General features: G+C 36.0%; 2 protein-coding genes across 7 annotated transcripts in view; one reads left to right on the forward strand and one right to left on the reverse strand.

Annotated features, from left to right (window-relative positions):
* The window catches only part of C31H3orf80 (chromosome 31 C3orf80 homolog), a 56,996-nt gene extending 39,175 nt beyond the window's left edge, over positions 1-17,821 (forward strand). Inside the window, exon 2 of the transcript XR_012021984.1 lies at positions 17,776-17,821. The gene's annotated coding sequence lies outside the window, so the exon portion shown is untranslated. The remainder of the gene's footprint in view (positions 1-17,775) is intronic.
* IFT80 (intraflagellar transport 80) overlaps positions 1-19,825 on the reverse strand; it is a 123,085-nt gene that overhangs the window by 14,930 nt on the left and 88,330 nt on the right. For all 6 annotated transcript variants that reach the window (XM_072807903.1, XM_072807905.1, XM_072807901.1 and 3 more), the window contains 5 exons: positions 18,082-18,245; positions 4,867-4,931; positions 2,645-2,780; positions 2,086-2,233; positions 262-433 (listed from right to left, as the gene is read on the reverse strand). In XM_072807903.1, coding sequence (XP_072664004.1) covers positions 262-433; positions 2,086-2,233; positions 2,645-2,780; positions 4,867-4,931; positions 18,082-18,245 — 685 coding nt within the window. The remainder of the gene's footprint in view (positions 1-261; positions 434-2,085; positions 2,234-2,644; positions 2,781-4,866; positions 4,932-18,081; positions 18,246-19,825) is intronic.

Consider the following 19,825-nt stretch of genomic DNA (forward strand, 5'->3'; position numbering starts at 1 on the left):
TTTTTAGAAAAAGCTCCAGGGAAGATTTTTATATGTGCCAGTATAGAGAAACTACTCATTTAAATTACAGCTTCTTCAAAAATAAATCACATAGCAATATCTATCTCCCTGCACGGCTTGTGTCTTCACTTATTAAAAAGAGACATGATTTCATTTGCAATTTTTCCAGCCCTTAGTTGTTACCATTTCTTATCTTGCACAAAGATATGTGTCAACTAATACTCAATATATACACAACTATGGATCTGAAATGTAAAGTACCTTCACAAAGCGACAAAGTCTTACAGCATCTTCCCATTTTGAACCGCTTACATATTCATGGAGAATAGCAGGATATGGTGATATGCTGATGTGAACCAGCGAGCCATCAGCTCTTCTTATAGTTACTTGATTTCCGACAAAACTTACAATATGGGGATTTTTACTAAATTCACTGTTGAAAAAAAGCAAAGTATAATTTATGCTCTGAGCAAAATCTTTCATATGTACTAAATTTGGGGAGTTGACCCTTGACACAGATATAAAGTCTCCAAGTGTCCAAAATTGACCCCCAAAAAAGTTAACTCCAGGGAGAAAGTATATATTTAAATAAACATTCAAATCTAATCTGCTATATGCTTGGAGTTTAATGTGACAAAAATTAACACATACTTGAGAGCTATGCCTAAAAGCATTTGAAATAATCTTTTTCACCTAAGTCTTAAGGTAAATTACACAAATGATTAAAAAACTCAGGGGCAGCCTGGGTGTCTCAGCGGTTTAGCGCCGCCTTCAGTCCAGGGCCTGATCCTGAAGACCCAGGATCGAGTCCCACATCAGGCTCCCTGCATGGAGCCTGCTTCTCCCTCTGCCCGTGTCCCTGTTCTCTCTCTCTCTCTCTCTCTCTCTCTCTCTCTCTGTCTCTCATGAATAAATAAATATAATCTTTAAAGAAAAAAAAATTTAGCATTAGCTTTTGAAAGTATAAACCAGTAAAAAAATTAAGATGATTACAAGACTATTTTCTCATAATAAAAAGAGGTGAACTTGGGATCCCTGGGTGGCGCAGCGGTTTGGCGCCTGCCTTTGGCCCAGGGCGCGATCCTGGAGACCCGGGATCGAATCCCACATCAGGCTCCCGGTGCATGGAGCCTGCTTCTCCCTCTGCCTGTGTCTCTGCCTCTCTCTCTCTCACTGTGTGCCTATCATAAAAAAAAGAGGTGAACTTTAAGAGACTAACTTCTCTTTATTAATTTAAATACTTCTAAAATGATGCCTTTTGGGATACCTGGGTGGCTCAGTGGTTAAGCATCTACCTTCAGCTCAGCGCGTGATACCGGGATCTGGAATCAAGTCCTGCATTGGGCTCCTTGTGGGAGGCCTGCTTCTCCCTCTGCCTGTATCTCTGCCTCTCTGTGTGTCTCTCATAAATAAATAAATAAATCTTTTTAAAAAATGATGCCTCTCTGGTCTTACAAGAGTTATGAATATTAAAGTGAACTCAAAATAGATTTGAAAGTTAAGATAAGGTTTGGAGTTAAGAAGCTTTGCATTCTTATTTTGTCAAGATTGAGAGATCTTGTTATTTCTTAGAGAACTTAGGGATATACATGTATTTTCTAAAGCATGTAAAATTAAACTCTTCAGTTACCACATATTTTTAATCTTTAATATTACTTTAAAAATTCAATTCTAGAGACCTATACAGTCCTATAAGTATAGTAATTAGTAATTTATGATAATTCGAGAAAGAATAAAGGTTGACACACATTGTATATCACTGAAAAAAATCTAAAAAATGTCCATATTAAAATCACTAAACCACACTGAAAAAAAGCTACCTGAGTTTCATTAAATAATATTAGGCTTAAAATTATATTCATATAAGGAAAATTATGTCCATAGAAGGAATAAATATAGTAGTATTATACGACACTTTCAATTTGACCCCAACACTTAAATCTAATCTCATTAAGCTAGCTTTAGCTGAACAATTTCGTTGACTGAGTAGAGTGAAAGGTACCTTGCAGGATTAAAATCAGAGGCAAAAACATGACACTTTAGAGTCATTTATTACAATAAACAATTCCAACAGTAAAATGTTACCTTGCATCCCTTTCGTATAATGTTTTAGGCAAAATGTCTCTGTCCACATAAACTGTATTAGGATAATACCACACTGTAAATCGAGTATCTTGAAGTCCACAAAGGATATTACATGTATCACTCCATGCCAAAGTATGCACCATTGTTCCTTATTTTAAAAAGAATGTTAATGTATTATTAGTTCCACTATAATAAGCATTAAAAATATTTTAATAATCAACATACAAGACCCCTTCTAAATTCTGGTAGGTGTGCCTCTGTTTTCTGATTGTATAATGGTGAAAACATGTACAAAAACTCATTTAAAAATATATGGAAATATTTGAGTATTTGACCTGGAGCCATTATGTTTTAATTTCTAAGTCTTTCAATGCTAATGTGGTTATAGCAGCTAAAGACTTGCTATTTAAGTGGTGTTAAATAGTTAAGAAAAGTTATGAGACCGAAGCATGATTCGCAGATTAATTCAAGCAAGTATGCTATTTAGTATAATATATGACAGAGTAGATCTAAGAAAATTCAAAGTAATCAAATTTTAAATGTATTATAATTTTTTTACCAAGTTTGATAATCTGTTCTTCCTTCCCAAATCGTTTCACTGAAGTGATATAGAGATCTCTATTTTTATCAATGAACGCAATTTTTCTATCATTGGTAAGTCCCTTTTGATCCAGAGCAATTTCCAAGATTTCATTCTAAAATTTAGAAAAATGAAAATACTGCATTAATTTTAGTGCTTGACATCAGATCACTTAAGTTATTTAATTACAAGAATATTTGTTTATTTAAAGATCAATTAAATATCACCCCCTACTTAGAATGATAAAATGTCTCTGTTAACTACTGATATAATTCAAAAGCTAAAGTACAGTTACCTTTTTTTTAATTTACAAGGGAAAGATGCCCCGTAAAACACTAAAATGTATATCTTTTTGAAACTTCATAAGCTAGGAAACATTCCTTTTTTTTTTTTTTAAGATTTAGTTACTTATATGAGAGAGAGTCTGTGTACCAGTGGGAGAGGGAGCAGAGGGAGAGAATCATCAGGCAGATTTATGAAAATACCTTATGTTTTTAGAGTCTTAAATTTTATACATTCTTTTCAGATTCAATTCCTATGAAATAGCAAACTATCTTGTGTTATCGGTATTACTATACTTGCTTTATTGACAAGAAGACTGAGCTGCATAGACATTAAGTGATTTTTGCTCAGAAAAAGCTGGTAACAAGCACATCTAAAATTTAAAGTCCAGGTCTCTAACTTAAGATTAGTGTTCTGTCTATATAACAAAGCATTTCTGGCATACTGCATTAATCTATTATACTATTACAATAGCTTGTAAAATGAATTTCCTTATAACTTGGAAATGGTTTAGTGTGGATTCATTTCAACTCAATCAAAGAGTTGAAATGCTATTTACTGCCTACTATCTTAAGACTTGCTAGGACTTTTTTTTTTAGACTTGCTAGGATTTATTTTTTGAAGGTGTCACAATAATACCTTAAATGTCCATCATTTGGGCACAGGTTAAATAAATTCTGATATATCCATAAAATGTTATACTGTATGGTGGGGGAGAAAAGGATTGGGAAGGCACTTTATGTACTGATATAGAAAGATATCTAGGAATAGTGTTATGGGAGAAAAGCAATGTACAAAGTCATATGTTACATTTTTGTAAAAGGGGGAAAATAACATATATCTGTTTTATTTATATATATACATTAAAATATACATGTTATTTATATATAGAAGTATACACACACACACACACATTAAAAAAATCTCTGGAAGGAAAAAGGAGTTTTTTTTTTTTTTTTTTTTTGAAAAAGGAGTTTAATAATGGTGGTTATTTTTTGGTAGAACAGAATTGTACTGATAAGAAATAGATGTAGTAGGGAGACTTTTTCCCTGTATACTTTTTTATGCTTTTTCTGAAGCTTATGAATATATTTGTTATTCAAATTCAAACTAATAAATATATAAAGAAGAAAATAAAGTATAGAGTAGTGTTTCAGTAGTGGCATTGAGTGATAAAGTTAAAAACATCTTTAGACCTTAATATATCTCTATTAGAATAAATAAAATGTGCTCCTTTGCTTATTTTAATGCTAAAAATCAGAAACCAATAAACACTTCACAATTCAAGATCTTTTTGTACTTCTATATAATTTTTTTCAGTTTAACTAGTGTTAAAACCTAAAGAAAATGGTGGCTAAGGATAGGTCAATGGGAAAACTGCAAGATGTTTAGGAATACAAAACATTTTTATTTCCTGATAGGTGATAAAAGTTTAACCAAGATAGGACATTTTATTGAAAACCAGTAAACAGCCTGGATAATGACATGTAACTCAGATTCTTTTATCCAATTAATTAGTATATATAGCTTTCTATTACAGAGTTTACTAGTGCTTAGTCTTTATGACATTTTTAGGCAAAATACTCTATATAGAATGCACATTGGGTTTAAATATAAAACTAATTTCTAGGGGTGCCTGGCTGGCTTGGTCAGAAGGGGCATGTAACTCTTGATTTTGGAGTCATGAGTTCAAGTCACATGCTGGGTATAGGGATTACTTAAAATGAATAAATAAATTAAAACTTAAAAAAATAAAAATAAAGTGGAGGATTGAGATAACTATTGCAAAAAAGCCTATTTTTTTTTGTTAAAAATCTAAACTAATTTCTGTTTTTTTACCTTAAAATGAGAACATTATTTTTAAAAAGGAAGTAAATAAATAGTGGCTATTTACATCAGAAATAGCTAAGGTCCATTACCTTATGAGAAAGAAGCTTCCCATCACCTAGTGGTTTTCCAGTTGATGCCTCAAAAAGGAAGATTACTTGAAAAAAAAGTAAAGCATTAGTTAATATATTATATTAGAATTTTTATTGGTAGACTTCAATGGAATTATCATATCATGATGAGAAATTATTTAACTCTTTGGACCACAGAATATCTATCAGCATAGAAGAGCAGCAGCATCAAATTCCTACTTATTAACGGGGCCATGTTTCTTAGAAAATGGTGGAACTGAATCTTCTTCCTAAAACATATTCCCTAATTAGAATAGTTATTAATGGCATGGCTTCACTCCTCCATTGGATCTACAATGATAAACCCAAGTCCAGATGTAATTTGTAATTTTCAGAACTCTGATTTGGATGAATAACTTATGAGTGTTATACTCAAGCAATCATATTTCACAAAAGAAAAATGTGCCAAGTGCCTACTATAATATCAGGCAATGTGTTATGTATTGTTCAGTTCTCTGGGGTCAGTACCCAGCTCCCTATAGTATAATTAGTAATTTGTCTGGCTTTTGTCCTGAGTTCCTGGCAGGGAGCTTCAACAACCCTTGTAATTTCCTGAGTGATTAGGAGTATCTTAGTTATGCTAGTGGGGAGACTTGGTGGGCCCCTAGATAGCTTCAGAATGGGGGATGGTCACCAGCTCCTTGACCTCTGGGGATGGGGAGGTTGGGGGGGAGGGGGCTGGAAATTGAGTTCAATCATGTGGCCAATAATTTAGTTAATCATGCCCATGTAGTAAAAATCCCATAAAAACTTAGCATTGTTTCCTCATTGGTGAACATACTGGTATACCGGGAGAGTGACATGCCCTAATTTCATGAGAGGGCACAGAAGTTCTGCATTCTTTCCTAGGCTGCACCCTAATGTATCCTTTATAATAAAATTATAATTCTAAGTATTGCACCTTCCTGAGATCTGTGAGTCATTCTAGCAAATTAACCAACTTGAGGGCGCCATAGGAGTCCCTGAATTTGTAGCCAGTCAGTCAGCAAAGCGGGTTGGCCTGGGGACTCCCTGAGACTTACTTACAACTAGTGTCTAAAGTGAGGGCAGTCTTGAGGAGAATTTTGCCTTTAAGCCCTGGAGTCCATGCTAACTATAAGTTAATAGTATTAGAAACTAATTGCAATATACCGGTTAAGGTAAAAACGGAATAGTTAGTGTCAGAAAGGTTGAGATTCACTGGACCAACCATAACTCATTGAAACATGTGGTTTAGGAATAGAAAGGATGAGAGAACAGGGAATGAGGAACCTCTAACTCTTAGAGGCAAAAGGGTCACTAACAGTAAGAAACAGCAGCTAACTGCAATCAGCTATAAGGTAAAAGTCACCTACAGAATTTTGAGATGACGGATCCATCTTCTGGGCAGTTGGTTTACTAGATGCATAAGAAAATGCAAATATGAAAAAGGAAAAATATACAATCCCGTGGTTATTATAATCGGTAATAGGTAAGATGAAAGTAAGAGATGGGCCAAATATAGATTCTAGCCAATATCAATTACAGCCTCTAGGCCCAGGACCCCCACTGAAAGAATATGTTGGAGAATATCCTGATTCCGGTCAGCCTGAGGTACAGCTACTATTCTCAGAGCCATTACCCAAGGAAAATGTTATGTCAAAACAAATAATGAGAAAGACTAAAATAATTAGAGATAGACAGGTGAGGAGCATCAAGGCTTGCATTCCCACAGATTGAAAATCTTAAGAAATGAGATGAATAAAGCAAATATTGATAGGGAAAAAAATAGAAGTTGGATGGATCAATAGGAATCCCTGTTGGTCCCCCAACATTGAAGGTCTTTAAACAAATTTGCTTTATTCATCCTAGTTTGGAAGAATTTAGAAAGCTATACAGCAAAATAGCAAAAAGAAATCTCACCTCCAATTGCCTGGGATGATGGTTCCCCAATTTAATCAAGAGATGGACTGATAAAAGGGCCATGGTTCCTTGGCTCAACACTCTACTGGGGACCTAAGGCCTTATGCACAGGAGTGGATAAAATGGTCAGGGGGCTGAAGAGAGAAGTTTCTAGGACTTCTTGATATGAGAGTCCCATGCACTATGGTACCAAAGTCCATTGGTGAAGTTCTAACGAGGACTACAATTAAATTGAGAGAACACAGAAAAACAAGGGTTAATATGATTAAGGTGAAGTTTGAATGAAACTTGGAGTGTTTAAATGGGCTTTATGTCAAGAGGCTATGTCTCTACTTGAATGTTGAATGGGACTGGATATTATATCTGACTGAGGAAATACTACCTAGTGCTTTAAAACTAAAACCCGTTGGCAAAGTCCTACTGATGATCAACTAGAATGAGAGGATAAAGAAATACAAGAATTAATGGGATTAAGGTGAATGTTTAAATGAAAATTAGTATACTTGAAGAAGCTTCATATGAAATGGTTGTGACTCTTATCTGAATGTATTACAGGGACAGATATTGTGCCTAGCTGGGGAATGTTTCCCTTATCAAGTACTGTAAAACAAAAGGCATGAAAAATCCACCCCTCAAATATTAATTGGACATACAAAGTGGGAATCAGTGAGACTTCTGGAACACACAGGTGTTATATCAAATGCTGTGAAATAGAAGCTGGAGTGCTAATTAGGATACATTCTCTGTACAGCAGTCTTGTGTGGAATGTAGACTGGGGCTAATTGACAAAAGTCTGTGAACACCTTCCAGTGATAGCTACTAGAACTCTAGATAAGACAACTTCCATTTGGAGGAGCAATTGCTAGCTTGCTATCAGATATTAATTGAAACTGCCTCTGTGGGCAGCCCCGGTGGCCCAGCGGTTTGGGGCCACCCTCAGCCTGGGGTGTGATCCTGGAGACCTGGGATTGAGTCCCGTATCAGGCTCCCTGCACGGAGCCTGCTTCTCCCTCTGCCTGGGTCTCTGCCTCTCTCTCTCTCTCTCTCTGTGTGTGTATCTCTATGAATAAATAAATAAAATCTTAAAAAGAAAGAAGGAAAGAAACTGCCTTTGACTAAAAAGCATAAAATAAGGATGTCTTGGGTGATGTCAGAGAAATGCTCTAATGAGGAAGGCAGTGCCCAGAAAAGTTCCATAATAAAACAGACATGGTGCGTGCAGAACACACCACCAAGGGAATGCATGGAGTTACACAGCATATCATAAGCAGTTAGACTCTCTTCCCCAGAAACGACCCTGGAACCATGAGAAGAGCTGCAGGATTCTATCATGACTCGGGCAGAGCCTGTAAACAGCTCTCAACAGACCAACAAACAGCTGCTTGGCTTATGGGTGGCAGTTTCAACATGAACACACAGCATTCAGCTTGGAAGGCCACCACTCTGACTGAAAAAGGTAAACACAAATTGGCTCAGTGAGCTGCACTGCATGCTGTTTGCTCTCATGTTTGGATTTTGACCTACTCACAGGCAGTGGTCAATGGCTCGGCCACATACATGGTCAGGCAGAAGGGCAACGGAAGATTGGCCTATTAAAGGGGTGCCCTTCTGGGGCACGACCCTATGGAAATCACTATGGGAATCTGAAGGGTGCATTCAAGTAGGCCATGTCAGTGCCCGTGAGAAGAACCCCTTTCCAGCATCAGAAGATGCCTGGAATGGACAAGCAAGTGTGCTCACTTGAGGTAGCCACTTGGGTTAATGGAGTGAGTGGAACTGAAACAATGCAGAGAGGTTGTATCTAGACATGCTCCTTTTGCACCCTCAGAGGCACAAAATGTCAACAGGAACTGTTTTGTCTGCCAACAAGAGAGATTTAGAGATTGCAGGTGGCTATGGGGAAGATTCCCTGGGGGGAGTCCTTGTACAGAGCTGGCAAGTCAGACTGATGCCGGTAGCCCTGCGGGGCTAAAACTGGGTCCTGATGAGAGATAGACACTGGCTCTGAGTTGGGCTTTGCTTACGCAGTGGTAGATGCAAATGCTCAGAGTACTATCAAAGAACCGGAGCAGAAGATATTGCACTGATTTGGACCACTGAATCACATTTCTTCAGAACAAGGGACACACTTTACAGCCATTTTGTCCAACAATGGCAGAGAGATGCTTTCTGGGAGTAATAGTTTGGTAAAGAATTAGAATGGGCAATGAAAATAATGGTTGTTTAAAATGAGGAGAGAGGGAATACAGGCATGAAGAACCAGCTTACAAGCATTCATAAGTGTGTACTGACATTCCATATAAAGGGAGCAAAGAGTGTGTCCACACTAGATAAATTCCCCTGCAATTTCACTGGAAATAGGAAATAGGGGCTAAGGAAGATGCTAGTATGACTACAATTATTCTCACAATGGGAGAATCTGGTATGATGGCTATACTCTTCCCTTTCTTTCCCATATCACCTCAACTTTCTTCTTCTTACTAGATACAGTGGTCTCAGGGCCAAGGTTGCAACTACAATTATCAAAAGCAGAGATGATTCCTAGGCAAGAAACTATTAACTTTTAGGTCAGAATTTCTAAGGACCTGATGGAGTGGGTTGTACTTCCACTCCAACTGGCAAATATGGGGTCAAATGTGAATGCAGTTATATTGCCCAGTGGTAGAAACAGCCCACCAGTTCTTTACAAATAGAGAGAAGGAGAAATATTACCTGAGAAAAACAATATAGGCCTATCTCAAGTAGCAAGAAAAATCTCAAAACAACCTAACTTTATACCTAACAGCTAAAAAAAGAAAAACAAGCAAAGCCCAAAGCCTGTAAAAGGAAGGAAATAATAAAGATTAGAGCACAAATATATGAAACAGAGACTAAAAACACAATAGAACAGATCAATTAAGTCAGGAGCTGGTTCTTTGAAAAGATCAACAAAATTGATAAACCTTTAGCCAGACTCATTAAAAAACAAAAACAAAAACAGAGACAGAGAGGACTCATATAAATCAAATCAGAAATGAAAAGAGAAATAACAACCGACACTACAGAAATACAAACAATTATAAGAGAATATTTTGAAAAATTATATATCAAAAATTGGACAATCTAGAAGAAATGCATCAATTCCTAGAAATATATAACTTTCCAAAACTGAAGTAGGAAGAAATAGAAAACTTGGATAGACTGATTAATAGCCATGAAATTGAATCAGGAATATAAAACCTCCCCAAAACCAAAGTCCAGGACCAGATGGCCTCACAGGTGATTTCTACATTTAAAGTGTTGTTAATACCTATTCTTCTCAAACTATTCCAAAAAATACAAGAGGAAGTAAAGATTCCAAATTCACTCTATGAGGCCAGCATTATCCTGATACCCAATACAGATAAAGACATTACCTAAAAGAGAACTACAGGCCAATATCTCTGATGAACATAGATGCAAAATTCTTCAACCAAATATTAGCAAACCAAATCCAACAATACATTATAAACATTATTCACCACAATCAAATGGGATGTATTCCAGGGATGTAAGTGTGGCTCAATATTTGCAAATCAATCAATGTGATAAATCACATTAGTAAGAGAGAGAATAAAAACCATATGATCATTTTAATAGATGCAGAAAAAGCATTTGACAAACTACAACATCCATTCATTTAAACTCTCAATAAAGTAGGTTTATTTTTTGTTTGTTTGTTTGTTTTTTTAATAAAGTAGATTTAGAGGGAACATAACCCAACATAATAAAGGCCACATAGGAAAAAGCATGGCTAACATTATACTCAATGGTGAAAAACTGAGAGCTTTTCCTTCTAAAATCAGGAATACAAGGATGTACACTCCCATTACTATTATCCAACATAGTCCCGCAAGTCCTAGCTGTAGCAATCAGACAAGAAAAAGTAATAAAAGTCATCCAAATTGGTAAGGAAGAAGTAAAACTCACTATTTGCACATGACATGATATTAAATATAGAAAACCCTGAGGACCTCACCAAAAACTATCAGAACTGATAAGTGAATTCAATTCAGTAAAGCTACAGGAGACAAAATTAATACACAGAACTCTGTTGCATTTCTATACATTAATAATGGAGTAGCAGACAGAGAAATGAAGAAAACAATCTCACAACTGCCAAAAATAATAAAATACTAGGAATAAACTTAACCAAGGAGGTAAAGACCTATACTCTGAAAACTATAAAACACAAATTTAAGAAACTGAAGATGACACAAACAAATGGAAAGATATTCCCTGCTCATGGATTAGAAGAACAAATATTATTAAAATGCCCATTCAACTCAAAGCAAGGTAGAGATTTAACGCAATCTCTATCAAAATGCCAATAGCATCTTTCACAGAACTAGAATAATCTTAAAATTTGTATGGAACCACAAAATACGCCAAATAGCCAAAGCAATCTTGACAAAGAATAAAACTGGAGGTATCACAATCCCAGATAGCTTTAAAAAAATTTTTTTTTTATTGGAGTTCAATTTGCCAACACTTAGCAAAACACCCAGTGCTCATCCCGCCAAGTGCCCCCATCAGTGCCCATCACCCAGGCACCCCTATCCCCCACCCACCTTCCCTTCTACTACCCCTTGTTCATTTCCCAGAGTTAGGTGTCTCTCATGTTTTGTCAACAATCCCAGATTTCAAGATATACCACAAAGCTGTAGTAATAAAAACTGTATGGTACTGGCACAAAAACAGACACATAGATCAATGGAACAGAACAGAGTTCAAAAATAAATGCATGCTTTTATGATCAATATATGACAAAGGAGGCATGCATATACAATGGGAAGAATATAGTCTTTTCAATAAGTGGTGTTGGGAAACTGGCCATCTACATGCAAAAGAATGACACTGGACCACTTTCTTACACTATGCACAAAGATACATTTGAAACGGGTTAAAGACCTGGATGTGAGACCTGAGACCATACAATTCCTAGAAGAAAACATAGGCAGTAATTTCTTTGACATCAGCCATAGAAACATTTTTCTAGATATGTCTCCTCTGGCAAGAAAAACAAAAGCAAAATTAAACTATTGGGACTACACCAAAATAAGAAGCTTTTGCACAGTGAAGGAAACCATCAACAAAACAAAAAGACAACCTGCTAAATTGGAGAAAATATTTACAAATGATGTATTTGATAAGGGGAAGAGGTTAATACACAAAATTATATAAAGAATTTATACACCCCCCTCCAAGATAATCCAATTAAAAATGGGCAGAGGACATGAATACACATTTTCCAAATAAGACATACAGATGGCCAACAGGCACATGAAAAGATGTTCAACCTCACTAATCATCGGGGACACACAAATCAAAACTATACTTTTCAAAATGGCTAGAGTCAAAAACACAAGAAACAAGTGTTGCTGGGGCTGTGGAGAAAAAAACTTTCATGCACTGTTGGCGGAAATGCAAACTGATGCAGCCACTGTGGAAAACGGTATAAAGGTTCCTCAAAAAATTAAAACAGAATTGCCATATGATCCAGTAAATTCCCCTACTGGGTATTTACCCAAAGAACATGAAAACACTAATTCAAAAATATGCATCCTTATGTTCACTGCAGCATTATTTACACTAACCAAGATATGGAAGCAACTCAAGTGTCCACTCGCAGATGAATGTAAAAAAAGGTGTGAGATTTATATATATAATGGAATATTACTCAATCATTAAAAGGAATGAAATCTTACCATTTGCAACAACATGGATGGATGGAGACTGTATAAATGCTAAGTGAAATAAATCAGTCTGAGAAAGACAAATACCATATAATTTCACTCATGTGTGGAATTTAAGAAATAAAACAAATGAATTTAAAAAAAAGAGAGAGACAAAAAAAGAGTCTTAAATATAGAGAACTGGTGGTGACCAGAGAAGGAGTGGGCGGGGAGATGGCAGAGGGGGAAATAGGTGAAGGTGATTAAAAGTACACTTATGATGAGCACTGGGTAATGAACAGAATTAATTGTTGAATCATTATATAGTATACCTGAAACTAATATAACACTGTATGTTAATTATACTTGGCTAAAAAAAGAAAAAAGAAAAAAATGAAGCTATATATTGCTGAGACCCCACCTGCTTTTGCAATCTGACAAGATTAAATGGAATTCTATATACTTGGGTGGCTTTGCCTTGGAAGACATTTTGATTATACAACGTGATGATGGCATGGACTAATTACTAAGGACTAGAGTGACTCTAGGAAAGTAAGTGTCTTTTGACTCTTTTTTTTCAAGATTTGTCTATTTTAGAGAGACAGAACACTGGAGAGTGCGGAGGGGGCAGAGGGAGAGAGATAATCTCAAGCAGACTCTGAGATCTCAAGCAGATGCTGAGATTAAAGCCCCACTCGGGGCTTGAACTCACAACCCTGAGATCATGACCTAAGCTAAAATGAAGAGATGCTCAACCAAATGAGCCACCCAGGCACCCTTCGACTCATCTTTCAAGATAGTAAACACTGGCATTGTTGGTATGATTATAATAATACTGATACTGATGGTCAAATATATTGGAAATTTCTGAGTTAAAAGCCTCCTATCCCTGGTCCACACTGATTCCTCCAAATTTTAGGCATATTCATTCTATTTTGGGGGATGACCTTTTGCTATCAGGGATCCATAGTCAAAGACCAGGAATGGCCTGTGGTGTAAAATATAATTTCTTTGGTCTTCATGGGATCCCTGGGTGGCGCAGCGGTTTGGCGCCTGCCTTTGGCCCAGGGCGCGATCCTGGAGACCCGGGATCGAATCCCACGTCGGGCTCCCGGTGCATGGAGCCTGCTTCTCCCTCTGCCTCTCTCTCTCTCTCTCTCTGTGTGTGACTATCATAAATAAATAAAGAAAAAAATATTAAAAAAAAAAAATTTCTTTGGTCTTCGTACTGAATTCTTGGGACACAAAAGCCTTGGAATCTCCCAAATGATGGGAGTGTCACTATTACACTAATGAGTGACTCTTGGTGGGCCCCTTAGATAGCTTCAGGAAGGGGCTGGTCACCAGAAAGTTCAATCATTAGGGGGTTGGGATTTTTAGCTCTCCCCCAACCCTGCCCTCTGGGGATGGAGACTGAGTTCAATCACATAGTCATTGATGTTAGTAATCGTGCCTAATTAGCCATGTAATAAGCCAAAAATACTCTGGACACCAAAGCTCACTGGAGCTTCCTGGTTGGTGAACACGTGTATGTGCTGCAAGGATGACCACTTTAATTTCATGAGAAGAGGGCACAGAAGTTCCCAGGCATCATACTATGTATATCCTTCATAATAAAACTGTAGTCATATATATAGAACTTTCCTGAGTTGAGGTCATTCTAACAAGCTATTGAACCTGAAAGGATCATGGAAACCCCTGTATATGTAGCCAGTTGGTCAGAAGTACAGGTGGTCTGGGGATCCACCAAGACTTGCAGTTGACATCTGAAGTCAAGGCAATCTTTTGGAGGACTCTCACCTTAACATCAGATTTGGAGTGTAGTATATCTCACTGAGGGGTAAAAACAGATTATCTACTAACCATTGAAAATCTCTTTAAGTAATCAATATTATTTTACACATTCATATTCATGACCTTACTATAGAATATTCAAAGTTCTATAGTACCAAAATTTTTGGTTTCCCTGAGAATTTTTTTTTTAAAGTATGCTCTACATCCAACATGAATTATTCAACAAGAGTTGAATGCTCTACTGACTGAGCCAGCCAGGTGTCCCTCCCTCAGAACTATGTATTCGGAGTTGGAGAGGTCTCTTTAAGAACCTGTATTTGTCAAAAACACTTGATTTGGGAGTTCAGCTAGCTTCCAGCCCGAGAATTTCCCTGAACTCCTGAGGAAAAGATTCCAGAACTGTCTTCTCCATATCCCCAGAACACCCCTTAATTTTTAGAGTTATGTTAGGGGAATGAATACGTGCAAATAAGATGCAGTCTGTAAAGTAATTATTTTTTAATTGTATCACCATTATTTTAGCATTAAATCTAAATTATTTTTCTTTTTGAGGGCTGTTAACAATGATTTGTCTTGCTAACCAATAGCTGAGGGAAATAAATACACTATTGAAACAGAGCAGATATTTTGAAATAAATGTTTTCCATAGGTTATCAAGAGTTGGTCTTAAGACAGACAAAACATTTGTTTGGGAACCACAAAATACATATGAAATATTCAAGGAGATAATGTAAATTGAAAATTTTTGCTATATAGGGGCAGACTGGGTGGCTCAGCGGTTTAGCATCACCTTCCGCCCAGGGCCTGGTCCTGGAGACCGGGGATCGAGTCCCACGTCGGGCTCCCTGTATGGAGCCTGCTTCTCCCTCTGCCTGTGTCTCTGTTCTCTCTCTCTCTCTCTGTGTCTCTCATGAATAAATGAATAAAATCTTAAAAATAATTTTTGCTATATAAAAATGAAACCTTTGGTAACCTACAACAGTTGAATTTCCCTCCAAGTTATCTTCAACCCTTAGTCCTGGTCCTTATCTTACATGCTCTGATTTCAGGTGAATGGGTATCTGGTACTCATACTACTTCACCTTGACCACATTCTTTACCTATACATTGTCATTCTACCTTCCCAGCTTTCTCTAAGATACAACCCTATCAACTATCACCACTTTCTCCTGCACCTTTACCTGCACCTTTTCATCCGATTCATTCTTAGTACTACAAACATTTTGAAGTTGCCTTTATCAAAAAAAAAAAAAAAAAATTCTTCCCCACTGGAGTAATCTCTATTAATTCCTTGTCTCTCTTAATGCTAGACTTCCTGAAACAACAAGCTTTCAACTTTTACAACTCCTATCTATGTTCTACATGATGCAATGAATCCTGCATGGATCACCGATGACTGCTATGTTGCCCATTCAAAGAGTCTACTTTCCATTTTGACTTCCCAGCAGCACTGGGTGCTCCTCACCATTCTCTTTCTTGAAACCCTTACGCAGGCTACATATAACAGTTTTCTCCTGATTCTCTCCTATTTTGGACCATCTCTCATTCACTTTTGCTAATTACTCTTCATCTAGTGACCCCTGTTCCTAAGCTTCTATTTTAGGTCATCTTTTCACAGTACCTACTTTCTCTGATTTCATGTACTTTCATGACATCAAGCATTATCTAAATAATGATAATTCAAGTTCTGTATTTCCAACCCCAGCTTTCTCTGATGTTCTGAAGCAGACCAAGTTGTAAAAATTACAGGAGATATTGTATTAAAGCAGCCAAGAGGAAATGCTGCCTTTGTCCCCTTCTCTGTTTCACCAAAGGATTCCTCTAGTCTCAAACATGACAGTGGTATAAAGAAAAGTGTTGTTTCTCTTTTAAAAAGATTGTTGCGGGGGTGCTGGCTCAGTCAGTTAAGCGTCAGCCTTTGCTTGGGTCATGCTCTCAGGGTCATGGTATCCAGCCCCATGTTGGGCTCCCTGCTCAGCAAGGAATCTGCTTCTCTCTTCTCTCTGCCCCTCCCCATACCACTTGTGCTTTCTCTCTCTCTCTCTCTAAAATAAATAAATAAAATCTTTTAAAAAAATTAAAAATAAATAAATAAAAAGATTGTTAGGGGATGAGGGGAAGATTGTTGGAGTGTTTGCTTTGTTTTGGTTATTCCCTTTAAATAATTCCCAAATTACTCTACAATTCATCACAAATGGAGTAATTTTATATGACCAAACATGCACAAGGTTTACAAAAATGAAAAGACAGAAATGGCATGAAAAGACAGTAGTGGCATATGTAGTCAGCCAAAAAGTTTGAATAATTTATACAGATTGTAAAAATGATGAAATATGTATAACATGACATTTAAATTCCAGAGGATCACACTTCTAGTATATTGATTATTAGCTGTTATTAAACTTTAGGAATGTTAAGTTTGAGGTCAGTGGCTATATTCACAGAAGAAATAATATTGTAACAATAAATTATGCTTTAAAATTGGCAATTTTGCTCAGAAAAAATGAAAAAGAAAAACACTATAACAAAAGTTTTAATTAAGCATAGCAAGAAAATTTTCAAGAATTTGGCTTCCATTACAAAATGCTTTGGGCTTGGCCTAAACTCAGTTTTTTTATAGTGATGCAAACTAATAACTTTTAAAAAAAAGATTTTATTTATTTATCTTGAGAGTGAGAGTGTATGCGAAGTGGGAGAGAGCCAGAGAGAGAGAGAATCTCAAGCAGACACCGTACCGAGCATGAAGCCTGATGTAGGGCTCAATCTCATGACCCTGAAATCATGACCTGAGCCAAAATAAAGAGTTGGACGCTTAACTGACTAAGCCATGCAGGTGCCCCCAGACTAATAACTTTTTAAAAAATAAAAGCATTCCATCCTTTTGCTGATTGTACATATTATAAAGAGATGGAGGTATATGGATGGACTTGTCTACTTCTTTCTACAACTGTAAGTGCCCATGAACTATGGGAGGCTGAACTTGTATTTTAGTGTTAGTATGAGCAGAAACTGGTAGAAAGAACAAAGAAGCTGCGGACTATAAGAGTTGCTTCTAAACATAAGTAAATTGCTCTCTAATTTCTACTCTCCCCATACCCAGACATTTGTTTCAAATAGTCACCCACACTAATATCATAGGATACTCGTGCAAGCATTTGAGGAGAAGAAAGAAGTCAAAAGCACTAGTACCTCTACTACTTAATCCCAGTCACTTAAAGTTGTAGACTACTGTACTTGGTGCAAGTATCCTGCTTATATGGGAGCGCCCAAATTAGGAAGAAACCAGTGGTTTCATATGGGCCCCCTTGAAGGAAAATTTCATAGGTTAGCAATTCTAGGTACTTCAATTGTGTTTTCTATTGTTAGCATATACCTCTATTTAACAACCATCAATGAATACTAGTTTCTTTTAAAAGGAACATAAGGAAAATATTTTCCAGCTCATTTTATATCAGTTTACAATAATAATTTTATTTTGTTTTTTCTGATTTTCTGTTTACAGCAAAACAGAATTGCATGATTATCTTGTTCAACAATCAAAACTTATGTAAGTAAAACATAATTTATTGGCAGATAAATCCACATTTCTGAAAATGCAGATAATTCTAACTCTAAAATTCTATGAATTACCAAAGAATTAAAGTTCTTTAATTAATTCCTGCTTAGGACAAATTAGGAAGCTCCTAATTCTTTCATATAAAGTTAACATATTAATGGATAAAAAAGTGAAATTTAAGTTATGGAAACTTTATAGTGTTAACAAATTTCATGAAATTTGGAAAATGGAAAATTATAAAAATTCACTTACTTTTTTCATCAGCTTTGTCTTTTATTGCTATGGTATCATTACTCAGAGATACAGTCTGTGCATTCAGAATATCTGTTCTCATTCCAGGAAATTTTGGAGAAGAAATGAAGCGGCCTTCATAAGAATATAAATAGATACCACCACCATCTACAAGAAGAAAATGTCTAAAAAAAAAAAGAATAAAATTAAATTTTCTTTTTTTTTTTTTTTAATTTTTATTTATTTATTTATGATAGTCTCACAGAGAGAGAGAGAGAGAGAGAGAGAGAGGCAGAGACACAGGCAGAGGGAGAAGCAGGCTCCATGCACCGGGAGCCCGACGTGGGATTCGATCCCGGGTCTCCAGGATCGCGCCCTGGGCCAAAGGCAGGCGCCAAACCGCTGCGCCACCCAGGGATCCCTAAAATTAAATTTTCAAATAGAAGCTTACTATATTTTCATTTTTACATTAGAGAATATTCTTTGGAAAAATCTAATTTTTTCCTTTGAAAGTTTATGGCATTTCAACAAATAATTCAAACAATAAAGAGAAAGCAAAATATCTTTTGCAATCCTATCTCTATAGATATAACTTAGGGCAAAGTATGGGTATATTGTAATTTCATTTTATTAACTCATTCCCAATAGACATTTATGTTAAATCATTCACTGTTTTAAACAATGTATACATACATCTCTGCATATCTACCTTACTTATTTCCTTAGTATAACTTCTAAAAATGCAATAATTGGATCAAAGGGCACATACTTACAAAATTTTAATATAGACTGTTAAACTGCCCTTTGAAAGGTTGTAATAATTTACATTCATACTACTGCTCTTTTGGAGTACTTGTTTCCTCAATGCTGAACACATAAAACCATAATATCCTTGATTCAGGAATTGCTAAGGGTTCTTTCTTGCCATGGAAACAAATATATACATTTTAGTTAAATTAATACTTGAATATTGGTGTGTAGTTTAATTGAAGGGTTTGGCCCTTACACATTAGAGTATGAAAACAACAGTTGCTAATGTTGACAAAGTGACACATCATATTAGTATACGTTCTTTCTTTGTTTCAATACTAAAAACTTTTTCTCTCCTAAACAAGACACTATAAGCTTTTAACCTCCTTGTGAGTAAACATTGTGTTTCAGAGGGCAAATAATTCTAAGTGTAGAAATAGGACAAGCATTAGGAAGTAAATTATTCTTTAATTGCTTAATCAGTTATGCCATTAACATATGCCTTTATTAAGAGCATATTCAATACACTTATATGTATAAATTTACTTGGTATTGTTCAAGTAAATACAGTTTTTTAGATAGCTGAGATCTTACCTTTTAAGTGGCAAAGATGTCTTTTTGTATTAAAAACTTATGATATAACAAAATAATACATTTCAGTTTTTTGTTGTTCATTTCAGTTTTATTTAACAAATGATAAAAAATTTGACACAATTTTCTCGATCACTCAAGGTCATCAATATGATGATCATACTCTTCAGTAACTGTTTAACTGACGGCTTTGGTACTGAGAATGGTAGATGAGAATCTGTTGGTGCATCAGAATAATTAAGCTATTCAGTTATACAGTTGGGTGCTTTTAGTTTTCTCTATGCTGCCTTGCCAGTTACTTTTCTTCCTGCCCTTGTGCCAGCCTTGAACAGCTCACCAGCATTCCTCTTCTGGTTTATTATTCATAAAAGGCTGTAGGTAAGAAAACTTGATAATAACACTACTAAAAGATTGCCTACGTGGT

Source organism: Canis lupus, chromosome 31 (genome assembly GCF_048164855.1).
Source record: "Canis lupus baileyi chromosome 31, mCanLup2.hap1, whole genome shotgun sequence".
Classification (NCBI taxonomy): domain Eukaryota; kingdom Metazoa; phylum Chordata; class Mammalia; order Carnivora; family Canidae; genus Canis; species Canis lupus.